The sequence below is a fragment of the Geotrypetes seraphini genome, chromosome 8, assembly GCF_902459505.1.
Source record: "Geotrypetes seraphini chromosome 8, aGeoSer1.1, whole genome shotgun sequence".
NCBI lineage: Eukaryota > Metazoa > Chordata > Amphibia > Gymnophiona > Dermophiidae > Geotrypetes > Geotrypetes seraphini.
Genome location: NC_047091.1, coordinates 124393704 through 124413519, shown reverse-complemented (window position 1 = coordinate 124413519; position 19816 = coordinate 124393704). Strand labels below are relative to the sequence as shown.

The 19816-nt window shown below is 43.6% G+C and overlaps 1 protein-coding gene across 3 annotated transcripts in view; it reads left to right on the top strand.

The window, feature by feature from the left end:
• Positions 1-19816, top strand: part of CBARP (CACN subunit beta associated regulatory protein) — an 82007-nt gene that overhangs the window by 29548 nt on the left and 32643 nt on the right. For all 3 annotated transcript variants that reach the window (XM_033957095.1, XM_033957096.1, XM_033957093.1), the window contains exons 3-5: positions 4557-4702; positions 13108-13169; positions 13558-13720. In XM_033957095.1, coding sequence (XP_033812986.1) covers positions 4557-4702; positions 13108-13169; positions 13558-13720 — 371 coding nt within the window. The remainder of the gene's footprint in view (positions 1-4556; positions 4703-13107; positions 13170-13557; positions 13721-19816) is intronic.

Genomic DNA, 19816 nt, shown 5'->3' with positions numbered 1-19816 from the left:
CGGCTGTGCACCCCCCCAAGCCGTACACCCAGGGCGGATCGCCCCCCACACCCCTTGGTACGCCACTGGATCTACTACGTTTTCTACTACAATTACTACTAGTACATCTACTCTCTCATTATCTGTGAGAAAAATCAACAGTACTGGGCTGTATAGTGAATATACATGTTACATTTTATCTGGCCCTCACCGACTCCCTGAAACTCATCTATGGACCCCTAGGCAGTGGCATAGCAAGGGTGACCAGCACCTGGGGCAGTGGCACCCCACCCTCTTCCCTGCCCCATCACCCCAGAGAGAGCTCCAAAGCTGACACGGGCAGCAATTTGTCGCTGCTCGCACCAAAATTAGAAAGGTACAGGGAAGGGGTGCGGGTATGCACAGCAGGGGAAGGAGAGGAGAGGAAGAGGGGTGCTGTCGCAAGACTCAGGACCCATTTTGAAGAAGGAGTGGCACCAAGCAGGAACAAGTAAGCTTCATTTCTGCCCCCAAAGATGCCACTAGACCACCAGGGTTTCTTAAGGTGGCCCCAGAGGAACTGAGAGGGGACCAGTGTTCCCTCTAAGCGGGCGGGTGTTGTGAGCAAACTTTTTTCACCGTGAGCCAAAAATATCGGGCGCCAGCAAGTTATGAGCCAACTCGCCCGATTCTCCTCTCGCCGCCCTGCCATCTGCCGTACGCCTCTTCCGATCGTGCGCTGTGACGAGAAACGTGTGCGCTGCGATGTAATATTTTGTGCGCCAGCGCACGCCAGCGCAGCTTAGCGGGAACACTGGTTCAAATGGTTTTATTTATTTCCCCAAATTTATTTTTGTTATACGCATTGAAAATATTTGATATTGCGTTTAAATCAAAATCTCAATAAACTTGAAACGAGTGCCCGTGAGATTGTGGGAGGGTTAAATACTCAAAACTTAGAAGTTTTTGCTACGCCAGCTTTCTGGTATCTTTACATACAGTGGCGTACCTAGCATATGTAACATCCGGGGCCCATCATTTTTTGGCACCCCCCCCCATCTGTAAGAAAAACATGATTTTTAGTAACAAACCACACGTCACACATGAGTACCTAGGAAAAGGCAGCATCTTACATATTGCAGTGAGCAGTACATCAATACACCCATTGTAAAACTAAACAAGCCAGACCAGCACAGATCAATCCTACACCGTCAATCCTAACAGAAAACCATGTCTTTCGAACACACAGAACACAGAAAACACCTTCGCCTAGTAAGGAATATGTAATCACAAACTAACCCCTCCCTCTTTTACAAAACTGTAGTGTGGATTTTAGCTACGGAGGTAACAGCTCTGATGCTCATAAAATTCTGAGCATCAGAGCTGCTACCACCAAGGCTGGTGCTAAAAACGCTTCACAGTTTTGTAAAAGGGGGGATAAAATAAAAATACATAGACAAAGGTTAAATTGAACCAGCAAGAAGCTGGACTCTGCATACAATGCTTCACAGAAACAGTGACACATGTCTCCTAAAGCAATAAATAAATAGAAATTTTTTTCTACCTTTGTCTTCTGTGGTTTCTCCTTTCCTCATCTTCTTGTAACTCTCTTCCTTCCATCCACTGTCTGCCGTCTCTCTTCCCCTATATGGCATCTTCTCTCCTTCTATGCCCCTTCCAGAAACTGTATGCCTCCCCCTTCCATCTCTCCTTTCACCCCATTGGTCTGGCATCTCTCTCCTCGCCTTCCCTCTCCCACACCTCTCCTCATAGTCTGGTATCTCCCCTTCCCTGATTCTCTGGCATCTCTCTCCTTTCCTTTTCTTCCATCTTTCGCTCCCCCTCCATGCTCTCACATCTCCCCCTTCCTTTTCCCTTAGACTGGCATACCTTCCTCCTACGCTCCAAGCCCTGGCATCTCCTTTAATTCCCTCCCTCATCTTCCTTCTCCCTCCAGCTGGGTACCGCAACACTCTTCCCTGCAGCTCTGCACTTCCCCACAATTGCCATGCTTCGGTTCCTCTTCTTCCTTCCTTCCTCCCCCCCCCCGCGGGACCCTGCGGCACCATCAACTCTTACTCCCTCTAATGTCGGCCCTGCAGCTCCAGACTTCCTCGCACCTTCTCCCCTCCCCCTTTGGATCGCTATTATTTTAAATGTTATAGCCGCGGAGCTGTATCCATCAGTGGAGATGTCTAACCTCGGCCTGCCCCGGAACTCTTACTGCAGCAGACGCCCGTCTAGGCAGGAACAGGAAGTCACTGTTGCAGTAAGAGTTCCGGGGCAGGCCGAGGTTAGACATCTCCACTGATGGATACAGCTCCGCGGCTATAACATTTAAAATAATAGCGATCCAAAGGGGGAGGGGAGAAGGTGCGAGGAAGTCTGGAGCTGCAGGGCCGACATTAGAGGGAGTAAGAGTTGATGGTGCCGCAGGGTCCCGCGGGGGGGGGGGGGGGGAGGAAGGAAGGAAGAAGAGGAACCGAAGCATGGCAATTGTGGGGAAGTGCAATCCCCCCAATGCGTCCCCTTACCTTACCGACGCGTGTGTGCGCTGTGAAGAGAAACTTTGCGCTGCGATGTAATATTTTGTGCGCGAGCGCAGGCCAACGCAGCTTAGCGGGAACACTGGAGGGGACATGATCGAAACATTCAAGATAATGAAGGGAATAGACTTAGTAGATAGAGACAGGTTGTTCACCCTCTCCAAGGTAGAGAGAATGAGAGGGCACTCTCTAAAGTTGAAAGGGGATAGATTCCGTACGAACGTAAGGAAGTTCTTCACCCAGAGAGTGGTAGAGAACTGGAACGCTCTCCCGGAGTTTGTTATAAGGGAAAACACCCTCCAGGGATTCAAGACAAGGTTGGGCAAGTTCCTGCTGAACCAGAACGAATGCAGGTAGGGCTGGTCTTGGTTAGGGCACTGGTCTTTGACCTGGGGGCCGCCACGTGAGCAGACTGCTGGGCATGATGGACCACTGGTCTGACCCAGCAGCGGCAATTCTTATGGTTCTATAAGTGGTTGGGTGGGGAGAAAGAAAAGGAAGACACTGAATGGAAGAATGGGAAGAGAAAGGGGGAGATACTGGATGGAATGGGATAGAGGATAGAGTTGGTGAAAGACTGGGGAATAAGAGGAATGGGAATAGAAGAGCCAGGGTAAGAGAGAGAGAGAAATGGAAAGCTGTAGGTAGACACAGTAAAAAGAGGGGCATTGAAGACTAGTTAGTAAGAATGAAATTAAGGCTAGAAAGAGGCAGAAAACCAAACTGAAGAAAGCTGCAAGGAAAAGGAGGAGAGAGAAAATGACAAGAGTTAAGAGAAGAAGAAAGAATGCAGAAACCAGAGCTTGAACCAACACAATTAGAAAAATAAAATAACCTGACAACAAAGATGGAAAAACGAATTTTATTTTCTCATTATAATATGTTGGTTTTTGGAATGTCCATTTCAAAATCTTTGCTGATTAGAGCGTGGAGGTACTCGGTTGAAATTTGTTCGACTTAGGGGGTACTTGACCAGAATAAGCTGAAACACTGTACTAAGAAATGCATGTATCAGCTCTCCTGTCACACATCACAACCCACATCAGCATGCCCATCATTATCACACATGTCACTGCAATATGTGTCATCCCACATGCTGACATGTGCATCACATCCGTCCTCACTCTGTCATCCAGGCCTATTATCACCCACATCGTCTTGTACATTGCAATCCTCATGTCATTGTGACCTCACCAATTTAGATTGGTTCAATCATTAATCCTGACTAAACTGGATTATTATAATATTGCCTGTTCTAGAAATTCTAAACATTTATTGAAGAGAATGAAACCATTCAAAATTCAGGAATACTGCTGATTCTCATATGCTGAAAAAACCTGACAGAATTATACCCTTTTTGTAATAACTTTACACTGGCTCCTGGTTGAAGCCAGAATTATGTTTATATTGCGTTGTCTGACTTTTAAAATTTTGTATGGTTTGACACCTCAGTATATGTGTTATCTTCTCTACAATTCATTGGCTAGTCAAAGTCACTATTATGATGTCCAAAATTCAATATCTTTGGTTTCCAAGCCCTAAGGGAGTTACTTAAAAAAAAAATGTTTATGTCTTATTCTTTCATCAAGCAGCTTCTATTTGGTCTACTCATCCAAATGAAGTAAGATCTATTTCAGACTTAAGTGCTTTTAAGAAAGCATTAAAGACAATTATATTTCAAAAAATAAATTTTATGCAAGTGACAATTGTTAGGATCTTTTGTATATAAAGAACGGCTTACCCTGTAAAATCCTAGATTGAGTGATCTAGCTTCTTTATAATGTTATCCGTTATGAACTATTTGCTGGCAATAGTGGTATACATGATCTAATTGTAATTGGGCTTCTCTGAGCCGCATAGTTGGCTGCTCCGGTAGGGAGAGGAGGGATGTTGAGCTAGTTCCTTCCCCCTCTCCCTGGTGGGGCTTGATCTAAATTTTATTGTAAACTGCATGGATTCCTTGCAGGAAACTGCAGTATATATAACACTGTATTGTATTGTAATTCCTTTTCCTGTCCTCTGGAACCCTCTCCTCTCTTGTATCTGTTGCAGACAGCCTCTAGTGAGGTGGGGGTGCAGGATGGGTATGCGCTACTCCTTGTGTTGCTCTCCGTCTTCATTGGGGGCACCGTGGTACTGCTGGCAGGTATTCTGATCATCTGCAGGCATTGCTGTGAAACGGGTCGCCGGTACTCCAGGTAAGAATTGAATTCTGAACTCGCTGCGAGAAGCTATAGTTGTGTGCCAGGGTTTCTGAAGGGGTAAGGGATTCTTAACAGCTGTGGTACCCTGAAAACCTTCTACAGATATTAAATAGAGGCTTTTAAATCAAATCCAGCTGAGCAAAAATAGAAAAGATAGTTTTAATAGGAGCCTTACATTAGGTTTTGTGTTTGCCCTGAGCCTGGTCTATATTGGTCTAAAAATTACAATTTTCCTTTGCACTGTGCTGTGGTCAAATCAAATCAAATCAATAATATGCCAATGTAAACAAGAGCTCCAGAAGTGATTGGAGAACTACAGACCAGTAGATCTGACATGGGTGCCAATGCTGGATAAAATGATTGAAGCTATAAGAATTATTGACCAATATGGATGGATACGGCTTTGGTTTCACTAAAATGGTATCCAAATTCTGTTAAATGTAGAAATAACTGAAAGGTCTTGTTTTCTCAATCTGTTTTAAAGTGGGTTAATAAATATGGGGCTCATAATAAAAAAAACAAAAAACAACAAACGTCTAAAAAGTGGCCTAAATGGCTACTTGGACGATCAAAAAGCCTAATCGTCCAAGTACCCATAATCAAAGCTGGTTTTAGACGTATCTAAAACCAGCTTAGGCCTTTTCCCTGCCTCTAAACGCAGAGAGAGAAAAGAGGCGTTTTTAGAGGAGGGGAAAGGGCGGGCAGTGGGCGGGAGGTGGGCCGACCTAGACCTAGGCGTGCAGCAGGTATAACCAAAACTTTAGGCAGGTTGTCTAATCGGCACTTATACGTTTTGACTTAGACCAAGTCAAAACAGGTATAAGTGCCGAAAAGGGGCCACTGAGCTGATCGTGGCTGCTGCGATCAGCTCAGCGGCCCCAGCAACTTGTCTACCCCCCTACAGTAATGATCGCGGCAGGAGAGATGGCTCATCTCCCCTGCCGCGATCCACCCTTTTTCCCCCACAACGATCAGGGCAGGAGGGAGCCCAAGCTCTCCTGCCCCGCAATCCCCAATCCCCCCCCCGAGTCCGATGGGGTCAGGAGGGAGCCCAAGCCCTCCTGGCCACGCGACTCCCACCCCCTACAAGATCGGGCAGGAGGGACCCCCTACCCCCACCCCCACTAAAATACAGGCAGGAGGGATCCCAGGCCCTTCTGCCCTCGAATTGACCCCCCCCACGACTGCCCCCCGAAACCCCGATCGCCCCCCCCTGTCGACCCCACGACCCCCCACCCCAATCCCACCCCCATATCTTGTAAACATTGGTCGGACGGACGGGTGCCAAGTCTGCCCGTCCGGCTGGCCAGCCGGCTCCGGAATGGGGCCGGATTGGCCAAGGCAGCTCAAACCCCGCCCACAGGTGGGGCCTGAGGCGCCTGGCCAACCAGAATAGGTGATGTGTTTAATTTTAAATGTTTTATTATTTGTACACTTGTTGTAAGATTTAAAAAATGAATAAAGAATTTAAAAAAAAAAAAAAAAGTTAAAAACAGGCCCAAGAACAGAACCTTGAGGCACACCACTGGTAAAATCCCTTTCCTCAGAGCGATCTCCATTGATCACTACCCTCTGTTGCCTTCCACTCAACCAGTTCTTAACCCAGCCCGTTACTTTGGGACCCATCCCGAGGGCACTCAGTTTATTTATTAGACATCTGTGTGGAACACTGCCAAAGGCTTTGCTAAAATCTAAATACACCACATCTAGCGCACATCCTCTATCTAATTCTCTGGTCACCCAGTCAAAGAAATTGATCAGATTTTTCCTACAAGACCTACCTCTAGGGCATCCATGTTGCCTACAGTCTTGTAATTCACAGTCAGCTAAGCACTAATATTCATCACGAGATTGCCACCGAATATTGGTGCTCAGTGGCTAACAGCTAGCCAGCTATGTGTATTGTACAACTTAGTCAGCTATCCTCAATATTTAAAGGCTGACCAGCTAAGTTTAATCTGTGCAAAATTCTGCTGTATGACTTATATTCCTTGAGAGTCGCCACACTCACATTACCCCTCTCCTCAAGTCACTTCATTGGCTCTCCAGCTATTAACGAATACAGTTCAAACTCCTTTTATTGACCTACAAGTGCACTTATTCTGCAGACCCTCAATATCTCTCCACACTTCTTTCCCCCTATGCTCCCATCCATGAACTCCATTAATCGGGCAAGTCCCTCCTATCTGTACCCTTCTCCTCCACTGCCTACTCCAGACTTCGTCCCTTCTGTCTTGCTGCACCATATGCATGGAACAATCTGCCCAAATATTTACGTCAGGTGCTGTTTCTAGCAGTACTCAACTCCAAGCAAAAAGCCCACTTTTTTGACGATGCTTTCAACTCCTAACTCCCACTCGCCATAAAAATACCTATGTCCATCCTATCATTCCCTGCAAGAAACTCCCCAACCCCTAAATGTCCTGACTGTCCAAATTACATTGTAAGCTCATCTTAGCAGGGACCGTCTGTTGCATGTTGAATGTACAGTGCTGCACATGCTTTTCAGCACCATAGCAATGTTAAATAGTAGTGGTTTAGTGGCCAAATCTGGCCGCTTAAATAGCTGCTCTATCTTTGGCTACTCTAAACTTAGCCGGCCAGTGCTTAATATTGATTTAGCCAGCTTCTAATGGCTAAAATTAGATTGGATAGTCCATGCCAATCACTGGAAATTGCCTGGCATTGAATATCCAGGTTTAGCACTGACTGTAGGAATCAATCCAGCTAACTCCAGCAATCTGAATATTGGGTCCTATATAATCTTATAGTCTTTACATGCATAGATTGCTTCTGGGGGAGTTCTGTACACAATATTTTAACATTTGGCATAGTATACTTATTGAAATAAGTGCTCTATTCAAATAATTAATTTAAAGTTTCAAGTAAAAAGATGCAAAAAGTGAATGTATTTCTGGTGCAGAATTTTCCCAGCATATCGGTAAGATGGCACCATAACTCGGGCTTTGTGCTTGCAATGCCTCAACTCCAGAAGCCCTAACCACACACACACTCTCCTCTGTACCACACCTTGCCCCCATCAATGCTACCAAGACTTTTACTCGTCTAGAAAGTGATCGCAACAAAATCTGTAAAGGTATATTCACAGCTTTAACAAAGTGTTTTTCATCTCTGTGCTGTTAACCTGTGGAGTTAGTTGCCAGAGAATGTGGTCAGGGTCCTTATTATAGATAGATTAAAATAGGATCTGCCAGGTAGTTGAAGTGATCCAGGCTGGCTACAGATGGTTGCAGGATGCTGGACTCCATGGATCATTGGTCTGACCCAGCATAAAACCTTATATCAAGGGCATAGCCAGACACCCAATTCTGGGTGGGCCTGAGCCCAAAGTGATTGAGCACAAGAACCCTACCCAGCATCTCTCCCTCCCCTATCCTGCAAGTGTTTGGGTGCTTCTCAACTCCACCCTACACTCCTTGTAGCTTTCAGTTCTCACCGGCAACAAGCAACAACTCATAAAGGCAGCTGGTGCAAACCTCAAGCCTTCCCTCTGACCTGGTTCCGCCTAAACAGGAGGCTGCTTCAGAGGAATGGCGCAGGGCTGGTATGAACAGCAAGTATGAGTTGCTACTTGCTGCTGGCAAAGAACCAAAAGGTTTAAAAGGTAAAGGGGGTTGGAAGGTGGAGTTGAGAGATGCCCAAAAGCCTGCAGGGGAGGAGAGGGAGAAATGCTGAGAGTCTTCAGCTGGCAGGGCCTGGGGAGCCCCCACCAGCCACATCGGAGATCAGGGCTGGCTCAACCATTGGTCCAGGTGAGGCTCCGGCTCAGGACACTGAAATCCCTGGCCCCTAAGTTCACCACCAATGCTTCACCTGGTCCAAAGCTTTCTCAAGTTCAAGTTTCAAGTTTTATTAATTTTGATATACCAACCATCAAGTTAATATCTGGCCGGTTAACAATAAGTTTAAAAGAAAGAGAAACTGAAAGAATTAAAAATATTGTGTGTATACAAATAACTTTTACAGGACAAACTAGACAGTGAGGGTAGAGGGGAGGGGAGGGTGAAAGTTACATATTTGAGAAGAAAAAAGGAGATAGTGGGGTTTGGATAAAAACATAAAAGGGAGGGTCGCTTTGTCAAAGCGGTTTGTTGTTGATAAGTAGAAAAAAAGATGATGGCTCTAAGTGTTAGCGAATGCATCACGAAATAGGAAAGTTTTTAGGCCTGTCTTAAATTTGTCGAGTCGTGGTTCGTCGCGGAGTTGCTGTGGTAGGGAATTCCAGAGGGTAGAAGCAGTTACTGCGAAATTTACTTTTCGTGTATAGTAAAAATCTTTTATGGAGGGGATGAAAAGAAGTTTTTGATCAGTTGATCTTAATGTGCGTGGGGAGCATTGGGGAATGAGAAGTTTATCAAGGAATGAAGGCAGATGAGAAAGTTTTATTTTAAAGGAGAGTAAAATGATTTTATAGGTGATGCGGTGAGTAATGGGGAGCCAATGTGCTTTTTTTAAGAAAGGAGTGACATGGTCGTATTTGCCTATTTTATAAATAAGTTTTATTGCTGTGTTTTGTATTAGTTGTAAGCGTCGAATTTCTTTTTGAGGAAGACCATTGAGAAGAGAGTTACAATAGTCAAGATGAGAAATTACTAATGAATGTATCAGGATAGTGATTGAATTGATCTCTAGGACAGAAGTTAAAGATCGAATAATACGTAATTTGTAGAAACAAGTTTTGACCACTGAACTTATATGATCGTGAAAGGTAAGATCCCTGTCGATGATAACACCTAAAAGTTTTATTTTAGTATCCATTTGAATTGGTGTAGATTTAATTGAGATATTGTCCAGTAAGAATTCTGTGGTTTTGATTGGAAATAGCAAGCTTCGGGATTTGTCTAGATTGAGGGAGAGTTTATTTGTGAACAGCCAATCATATATAATGTCTAATTTGTTATTTATGTCTTTTATGTCAGAAATGTTTGCTGTATTGATTGGGTGGAGGAGTTGTATGTCGTCAGCGTATGCGAAAATGGTAAATCCAATGGATTGAGCTAGAGTAAGGAGAGGAGATAGGAAAATATTAAATAGTAGTGGGGATAGGATCGAACCTTGAGGGACACCGTAGGAGTGTGTTGTGGCTGCAGAGGTAGCATTGTTTACACGAACTATGTTGTAGCGTTCGTTAAAAAAGGATGTAAACCTTAAGAGAGCTGAACCCGAGATACCGCAGTCTTTGAGTCTATTGATGAGAAGAGAGTGATCAATGGTGTCGAAGGCTGCTGCTAGGTCTAGGGAGATAAGAACAACAGATTTTTGATGGTCATGGTAATATAGAATGGTTGAAATAAGACCTAATAGCGATAGTTCTGTTGAATGGGATGAGCGGAATCCAGTTTGACAAGGATGTAGGGCATGGGTTTTTTTCGATAAACTCTGTGAGTTGAGAATGGATGATTTTTTCCGTTAATTTAGAGATCATAGGCAGATTAGCGATGGGGCGGTAATTTCTAGGTAATGAGGGGTCTAAATTGTGTTGTTTGAGTTTGGGAAAAATAAGGGTTGTTTTCCAGGCTTTGGGTACGGTACAGTCGGAGAGAGATTTGGATATCATTTCTGAAATGAATGGGCCGAAGAAAGAGAAAAATTTGTTGAGAATGGAAGGGGGGATACTTTCCATGGGATTGTTGGATGTGTTTAATGATTGTAAGGTAAGATGGAGATTTACTAGTGAGGGCATTTTGAAATTTGAGAGAGTGCTGAAGGAAAGTTGTAAAGAGTCGTTGGAGTTTTGAGAAGAGGAATCAGGGAGTAATGGTCCGAGATGAGATCTGATATTTTTAATTTTACTGTCAAAGAAAAATGATAGTTCATCTGCGTTAGGTTGGGTAGAGGGAGGTAGATTTTTTTTCTTGGAATATTTGGAGAGTGACTGGGCTATGTTAAAGAGATTGGAAGAGTTACGAGTGGAGGTAATGAGTTTTGAAAAATATTCTTTTTTAGTTAGTTGAATGGTTTTTTTTATAATGGGAAGCTTTTTCCTTGTACGTAATGAGTAAGTTATTGAGTCGGGTTGTGCGCCATTTGTTTTCGATAAAACGAAGTTGTCTACGGAGTAAGGCCAGATTTTGGTTGAACCAAGGTTGTTGTTTTTTATGAGTTTGTTTTGAAGATGAGTGTATTTCGACTTGAGGTGCTAAGGAGTCTAATAGTGATTTGGTGGCGGTTTCCCAAAGTGAGAACTGTTCTGAGGTAGAGAAAGTAGAGAAGTCTTCAAGGTTTAAATCAAAAGAAGATTGGATTGCAGAGAGGGTTAAATCGTTGGTCTTGCGGATATAGTATTTGTTCTGTTGTTGTGTTTGACTGGTTGAAGCTGGGAAATCTTGGTGCCATGTAATCAGGGTGTGATCGGTCCATGGTAGAGTATAGAATTGGAAGTTTTGGAAGAGATGTTTATTCAGTGTGGAACAAAGAACCATATCTTGAGTATTTCCTGCGGAGTGGGTAGGCATTGAAATGAGGGGAGATAATGATAGGTCGGAGATTAATGTTAAGAATTCAGAAGTATTGGGATGGTTAGGGGAATTAAAATGAATATTAAAGTCTCCTAGTATTATGGAATTAGGGTAGGCAATGTTAAAATCTGATATGGTAGAGATGAGTGATGAGAGTGATGTTTTTGTTACTGAAGGGGGGAGGTAGATAAGTAGGAAATTAAGGGAAAGGGAATATTTTATGGAAAATTGAAGAGTTTCAGAGAGGGAATAGGAGGTTAGGTTGGAGAGATTTGGTTGGAGGGAAATGGAGTTGTGATAAATGACTGATAAGCCTCCTCCTTTTTTATTTTGATGGGGCTGGAAAATTGCCTTGTAATTTAGAGGGCAGGCTTGGGTTATGTAGGCTTCCTCTCCTTCAGTTAACCATATTTCAGTGAGGCATAGAATTTGTAGATGATGTTGGATAATGGTGTCATGAATCAAATGGTGTTTACTTTTTATGGATCGGACATTTATCAGGCCTATATTGAGTTTTGTTGAAAGGTCATTAGTGTTGAAATGATAGGTTGGATTAGGATTGGTAGAGATAGGAATATAATATCTTGGTTGAATTTCAGTTAGAGCAGTATAGAGGTTTTTCTTTGGGGGTCTATGGCCCCATATAGTAGGGATAGAGGCCATTGGTTTGAAATTAAAGAATTGAGGAGTGGAAAGATTGTTTTGGAGAGAAGTATAAGGTAGAGGAAGAGAAGATATAAAATAGTAAGAAAGGAGTAGGATTCTAAGAAGGGGGCAGAGATTATATAGTGTTCTTTTGTGGGTAGTATTGAGAAGGGAATAAAATATGGCAAGAAGTAGGTGCATGAAGGAGCGCATAAAGGAGCAGGACCTGCTCCTTAGGTGCGCTCCTTTGCGGCGTGCGCCACAAGGCAGGCAAATAAGTAGATGACTCTACCGGTGGTGGTAAGTGGGCGGAGTCGCCGGCGACGCCGCTTCACGGCGGCGATCTTGTTGGACAGTAAGAGAGCCTGTTGAAATCAGAAAGGGCAAACATTAGGGATTAGTGAGAAATTGGAAAGAGGAAAGAAAGAAGTAAGTATATTATTGTTAAATGAAGGCACAAACATAAGACTTACAAGGAAGAGAATACGTACAAGCAAAGTGAACAGTGAATATTCTCTGTCCAACGTTTTTCCTCTTCTCTCTCCAGCCCTTAATCCGTCATTGCTTCTGCTTCTCTCTCTCTCTCTCTCCCTTCCTCCTCCTTCTCTTAGTGGCCCGTTAGCAACAGCATACACAGCAGGCTGTTTTCTGTCAGCCCTGGGTCTTCCCTCTGTAAAGTTGCGCCTGCAATTTCCTGTCATTGGGACACTGCAGAGGGAAGACTTATGGCTGGCTGAAAGCAGCTTGCTGCATGCAACATAATGTTTAGAGGGTCAAAGAGGAAGGTAGAAAGGAGAGGAGATAGAGCAATGCAGACTAGGGGCCTGAGAGAGAAGAGGAGAAAGCTTAAGTTTTGGAGATAGGGGTGCTGTCATTGAAGATGTCTCAGGGCACCATAACCCTTTTATCCAGTCCTGTCAGCGATGCGCCACTGCTGGGTGAGTCTGAGCCCAAAGGGGGTGTGCTACACTACTATCTTATATTCCTGTGGTACTCTGGGCCATGTTACACATGAATTAGTTTAGTCTGGTAATGAATTTGGGGGGGAGGGGCTGTGGGTACATGGCCACTCCAAGTTTTCTTGCTTAGCAGCAACAAAGCTTCGTTACAGTCTTTATAGTCTACTTATCTCTGCTGCTCAGGTAATGTTAGTTTAGCTGAGCTGGTGCTGGTAGATCACTGGGTTATAGATCAATAAAAGACTTTCTCTGTGCTTCTCTATTGCTTTTCTTGCTTCCTCTGCCCTGTTTATCACTCCTGTGGTCACTCTCATAGAGCTAGCGATGATCCAGAAAAAACCACCACCACATACCTGGATGATACTCAGCCACCTCAAGGTAACCTTCTGTCTTTTCCTGCTTAACTTAAGCATTTCATTTCTCACATCCCACCCTAGCTTTCCACACTCATCTCCCCTTCTATCCCCTTTCAGCTGAGCTTTCCATTTTCTCACCTCAAACCCTTTCCATTCCAGGCCTGTACCCTCTCATCTTTTCTTTCAGCATTCCTTCCAATCCCATCTCAGTTTTCCCACCTCCTCTTCCCTTCCTTTGCTCGCCTTTTGTAGCATGTGTAAGGCCATGTCATGAGACAGGAATCAGTCCCAGGACCATGTGGCCAGAAGTGAGTGTTTGACTGATCATGCTTCATGCCATTCTAAATTTCAGCTTGTATGAGGAGGAAATGTTCTGCTATCTTACTAAGGCCTTGTTTTCCTGCTCTCAGAAATTACCATTAGAGTGGAAGAGTCTGATTGTCTGTCCACGTCCAGCTATCACGATGCTGAGTCTGAGCGCTTCCTGTCGACCTGTTCCACGGGCCGGCGCGTTTCCTTCAATGAGGCTGCACTCTTTGATCAAAGCAAGAAGGCCCAGGAAAAGGGGAGGAGGTAAGCCTAAACATCAGCTAAAGAGAGACACCTTCCCACACCAGCTAAAGAGAGTCATGAAGTAGAGACACCTCTCTAAATCTGCTAGAGCCATGGAATAGAGACACACAAGGAGAGACATCTTTCCACATCTACTAAAGTCATAGAGACACAAAGAGGGGCACCTCCTTACACCAGCTAAAGGGTCAAGGAATAGAGACACCCAAAGAAAGACACAACACCTGAAGAGATTCATGGAGCAGAAACACTTCTCTACACCAACCAAAGACAGTCGCAGAATAGAGACACATGGTAGTTACCTGACACAATCACTGTCATTCAGATACAGTAAAAGTGATTGGCATGTTCTTTGAATTTCCCGTGTGTTAATGTTGTGTCTTGTGATTAGGGTTACCATATGGCTCCAGCAAAAAGGAGGCCAGATTGAGACATTCAGTTTTTACTTCCGTTGAAGTCAATGGAAGTAAAACCCAGATGTCTTAATCTATCCTCCTTATTTCTATTTCTTTCAGTGGTAGTAAAACCTGGATGTCTCAATCCATCCTCCTTTTTCTGGAGCCATTTGTAACCCTACTTGTGACATGTGATACTTTTATTGTGATTCCTTCAAATTTCATAAAATTAACTTAACACTATTGGACCCTGTTTCAGATAACTAGTGTAAAGAGAGCATTGGTCTGAGCATGTGTCACCCTATAATATATATGAGAACAAAAAGAGAGGTAAGAATTACCAGAACAGTTGAGACGTAGGAGCACACTGAAAACAGTGGAACATCAGTATGGCAAAAAACAACATTTATTGGTTGGGTTTTTTATTGACAAATAAACATTGTTTTACCATAATGGTATTCTACTATTTAAAGTGTGTTCCTATATACTTCTTGATTGCTTTGTCCTAATGTCCAGCCAGAGCAGTAGACTTCATGTGTCCTGGTCACATATATAGACATTTGCCTTGGTTAAAGAAAATATGTATGGTAGTTACATTGGAAATTTAGAAAATTTAGCCATTAAAGGTAGGAAAACTGAAGATAAAAAATAATAAATGGTTTCATGAGGGTTTATTTAGGTATTTAGGTATTTTAGGGTATTTAGGAGGCAGTTAAGAAGGGCAGAAAGAGTCTGGAAAAAGAGAAGAACAAGTTCAGCTAGGGGGCGTTGTAAGAATATTCAGAATATTTATAATAGGGAAATAAAGAAAGCGAAGAGAGATTATTTTCTACAACAAATTAGTTCCAACAAAACAACTATTTTCTATTGCTGCAACTCTAAAAAATTGGTGTCTCACATAAAGGATTGAAATAATGTCAGAGGCAGATGAATTAGCAGATTTCTTTTATTCAAAAATTTTGGATTTACAATCAGGGTTGAAAAAAATTTGCAAATCAGTGAAGTTGAGCTACTGAGGACTGATTCAGAAGAAAAAAGTATATCTCTAGGAAAATCAAGTTGGTCAGTTTTTCAATTACCATCTTTAACTAAATTGGAAAAATTATGTAGTACAATGCATGTCACTTTTTGTGATTTAGATCCAGTACCTTCAAAATGGCTGTCAAGTTCTAGACATGGTCTAATGGCCTTAGCATTAATGATGATACAGAATAGTCTAAATAGTGGAGAGTTACCTGCATGTTGGAAAAAGGCGATTATTAAACCAATTTTGAAGAAGAAAGATTTGGATATGTTGAATCCAGCTAGCTATAGACCAGTTTCTAATCTTTGCTTTTTAGCAAAACTAATAGAGAGGATAGTTCTGGAACAGCTGGTGTCTTACATCAAATCAACAAATACAGTGGAACCTTGGTTTACGAGCATAATTCGTTCCAGAAGCATGCTCGTAAACCAAAATACTCGTATATCAAAGCGAGTTTCCCCATAGGAAATAATGGAAACTCACTTTGATACATTCCCCCCTCCGAGGCCAGCAGCGCTGCTCCCCCCCCCGCTTGCAAAGGCACCCCCCTTTGCGCGAACCGGCACCCCCCGCCCGAACAACTTGAAAACTTACCCCCCCCACCCACCCCGTTTGGCACCGGCACGCAGCCCACAGGACATGCTGGTGCCGCTTGAAGATCTTCCTGCCTCTGCCGGGCCTTGAGCATGCATCTGCGCATGCTCAAGGCCTTCTAATTCTCCCTCTCACCGAGAATCTCGGCGAGAGGGAGAATTAGAAGGCCTTGAGCATGCGCAGATCCATGCTCAAGGCCTGGCAGAGGCAGGAAGATCTTCAAGCAGCACGGCACGTCCTGTGGGCTGCGTGCCGGTGCCAGATTGGGGGGGGGGTAAGTTCAAGTTGTTCAGGGGGGGGTGCTCGCAAATTGAGTCAACACTCGGTTTGCGAGACAAGTTTTGCGAGAATGTTTTGTTTGTCTTACAAAACACTCGCAAACCGGATTACTCACAAACCGAGGTTTGACTGTATACTTAATAGAGAATGACACGGGGAGCGATCCCCGCAGGCAGCTGCGGCGTGGCTGCGGTTTGGCTGCGGGTTATGGAGACTCCAAAGCCAAATCGCCGCAGACACGGGGACAAAAGTTTTCACTGCCCGCAAAAACGGTGAAAAGATTTGTCCCCGCAGGCCAATGTGCCCCCTTCTAGGAACCGCTATTTACCTGTGTTTCACCGTGCTCCTCTTTTGTCAGATCAACCCTTCCTGCCAATAGAACCCGCCCCCCCCCGACGATCGCCGGCAGGAAGGTGCTCAGCCCTTCATGCCGACAGAACCAGCCCTCCCCAACGATCGCGGCAGGAGGGTACCCATCCCCTCCTGCCTACCCCAACAGCCCCCCCGACGATCGCAGCAGGAGGATATCCAACCCCTCCTGCCAGCTCCCCAACAGCCCCCCTATGATCACTGGTAGGAGGGTGCCCAACCCCTCCTGCCGGACCCTCCCCCAACAAACCCCGCCATCCCGAAACACCACCCTTAGTCTTACTTTCCAAGTTGGACCGGACAGCTCCTCGCTCGTCTGGCCAGCAGGCCTGCCTCCGTCTAAATGAGGCGGGCCCGCCCCTCCCCTCCCCTGCCTAACCCACAGGATCCTAGGGCCTGATTGGCCCAAGCACCTAAGGCCCCTCCTATAGCGGGAGTGGCTTTAGATGCCTAGACCAATCAGGCCCTAGGATCCTGTGGGTTGGGCAGGGTAGGGGCGGGCCCGCCTCATTTGGACGGAGGCAAGCCTGCTGGCCATACGTGTGAGGAGCCGTCCGGTCCAACTTGGAAAGTAAGACTAAGGGGGTTCCGGGGTGGGAGGGTTCGTTGGGGGGGGGTCCAGCAGGAGGGGTTGGGTACCCTCCTGCCGGCGATCTTAGGGGAGGCCATTGGGAGGACCGGCAGGAGGGGTTGGGTACCCTTCTGCTGCGATTGTCGGGAGGGCCGTTGGGGGGGGTCTACAGGAGGGGTTGGGTGCCCTCCTGCCGTGATCGCTGGGGGGAGGGGAGACTTGCAGCCGTAGCCGTGGTCACTATGCTAATCACGGCAGGGAGATCTTTGCCGCGATTAGGTACAGCGGCCGCGTCTACTTACCATGTAGGCTAACATTGTAAGCATTTAAAGTACATGTCGTGTTTGTTTTTGCATTGCTAGCCCCAGGGGTGGTGGAAGATTAGTGATTGAAAATTGTATGAAAAATAACTATTTTAAATTTAGTGATCAAAATGTGTCAGTTTTGAGAATTTATATTAATTAATTTTTTCTCTGCGTGTTTTGTTTTTGTATAGTTATTAACTAATATTTAACTAAGTTTTAAAGTTTTAAAGAATGTTTCCTTTATATGTAAATAAAGAAAAGTATATAAAATCGTACCCGTTTGAGGCTTTTATGTATGCAGCGGTGACGGTGACGGGGCGGTGAATGGGGTTGCAGTGGCGGTGACGGGGCGGTGAATGGGGTGGCAGTGGCGGTGACGGGGCGGTGAAGGGAATGGCGGTGACGGGGCGGTGCAGAGGATGGTGAGACGGGGACGGGGCGGTGACGGGGACCAATTTTTTCACCGTGTCATTCTCTAATACTTAACCCAAGGCAAGCGGGGATTCAGTCAATTCATAGTACTGAGACAGTGTTGGCAGGCTTTCTTAGTGAGGTTCATTCTATCTTGGATGGGGGGAATTTTGCAATGGTAGTTTCATTAGATCTGAATTCAGCATTTGATCTAGTAGACCACGGTCTTTTATTAAATTTTTTACATGAGATTGGTTTAACAGGAGTAGTTTGGGACTGGTTTTCAGTATTTCTCCGAGGATGTACTTTTAGAGTAGTCACTGAGGGATCAATATCTCAGGATAGAGCGTTAGATTGTGGGGTACCGCAAGGATCAGCCCTATTGCCAGTTTTATTTAATATTTTCCTGAGTCCTTTGGCAAGACGAATCCAGGAATTAGGGATTAGTACATATATTTATGCAGATGACATCCTACTAGTCTATAGACTATCACCTGCTACATTAGATCAGGTCCTCTTTTGGCTAACTTAAATAGAATAGAAGAATGGTTGAGTGATCATAAATTGATTTTAAATATGTCTAAGACCATAGCATGTTGTATCTCTGGAGATAAAGCAACACCTCAACTAGATTTTTCATTAAATAATTGCAGTATAAGCCTAGTAGATAGTTTCAGATATTTGGGGGTTTTAATCGATTGTCATTTACATTTTCAGGAATAGGTATCAAGCATGGTTGCTAAAGGTTTTGGGGCACTAAGAAAGCTTAGAGCCATTTGAGATTTTTTGGATAAAAAATCATTGCATACATTAATTCATGCCTTTATATTGTCAAAGTTGGTAATTTAGTATATGCAGGTATTGGGTTGGGACAGTTGAAGTGTTTGCAAACAGTGCAGAATACTGCAATTAGATTACTAGGCTGGGCGTTTATTCATGATCATGTGACACCTTTGTATTTAAAATAGCATTGGTTATCAATGGAATTTAGGATCAAATTTAAAGATCTTAATGTTAGCACATAGAGCATTATTCCGGTTACAGCCTTCATATCTTTCTAACTTGGTGCTATTCTATGCCCCAAGGCATTTATTACGATCTCTGAATGACAATAGGGTAGTCGTTCCTCATATTTCAAAGGCACATCTTGCATCAACTAGAGAGTGTGCATTTTTTTATTTAGTTCCATGGTTATGGAATAATCTATCCACAGACTTGAGAAAAGAAGAATCATATATAAATTTTAAAAGCAGATTTTTTCCAATTGGCTTTCTCAACTTAGAATAGAGTTTGTGACTGTGATCTGTGTTTTACTGTTTTACTATTAGAATTGTTACTGCCGAGATATTTTCTATGATATTTTATGGGGAAAAAACCCCCAACCTTTTTAACATTTTGTTCTTAATGTTTCCTTTTCTATTTTTAATGGAGTTCTTTTCTTGATGAATATGAATTGTGTATTGTAAACCGCTGAGATCCTTTTAGGCTGTTATGCGATATATAAAGTTCTTTATAAACATAAACATAGATGAAAAATGCTTCACTTTATAAATTTCCCAAAGGTTCCACTGATAACATTTCAGAGATATTTAACTGAGATTTTAAAGATCCCAGAGCAAATCTATCCTCTGATTTCATAAACTTATTATATACCACCATTTGTAAAAAGAAAGAACCTGGTCTACCACTACCTAGTTCTACAAAAGTAAATACTTCATATCATATATTGAATCTGACTCAAACCAGCTACTTTGATAGTGAATTTGTCCTGGATGCAGATCGTGACTGGGTATTAAGACATTCATTTCACCACCAAGGTTCTCTTTTTCTAAATTGTAAAGTTAGTTTTTTTCCAGATGTGACCAGGGTTACATTTAAAAAAGTCAACTTTTTCTAAAATTAAGGCCATGGGTTTAGCAGCTGGGAGCTCTCTTTTGGATAAATTCTCCTTGCAAAGGTGTAAAAAATGGAATTTGCTTAAATATATATATATTTATATCTTGAACATTTAAAGGCTTTATTGAATTCCAAGTTACCTGTGACACCACCTAGGCCAGTTTCTCTATTATCAACTTCTCCTCCATAGATATAATTTTATTTGGAGTATTGCTTCCTTTATTACTTATTTAAATCTCCTCTGAAATTGTAAAT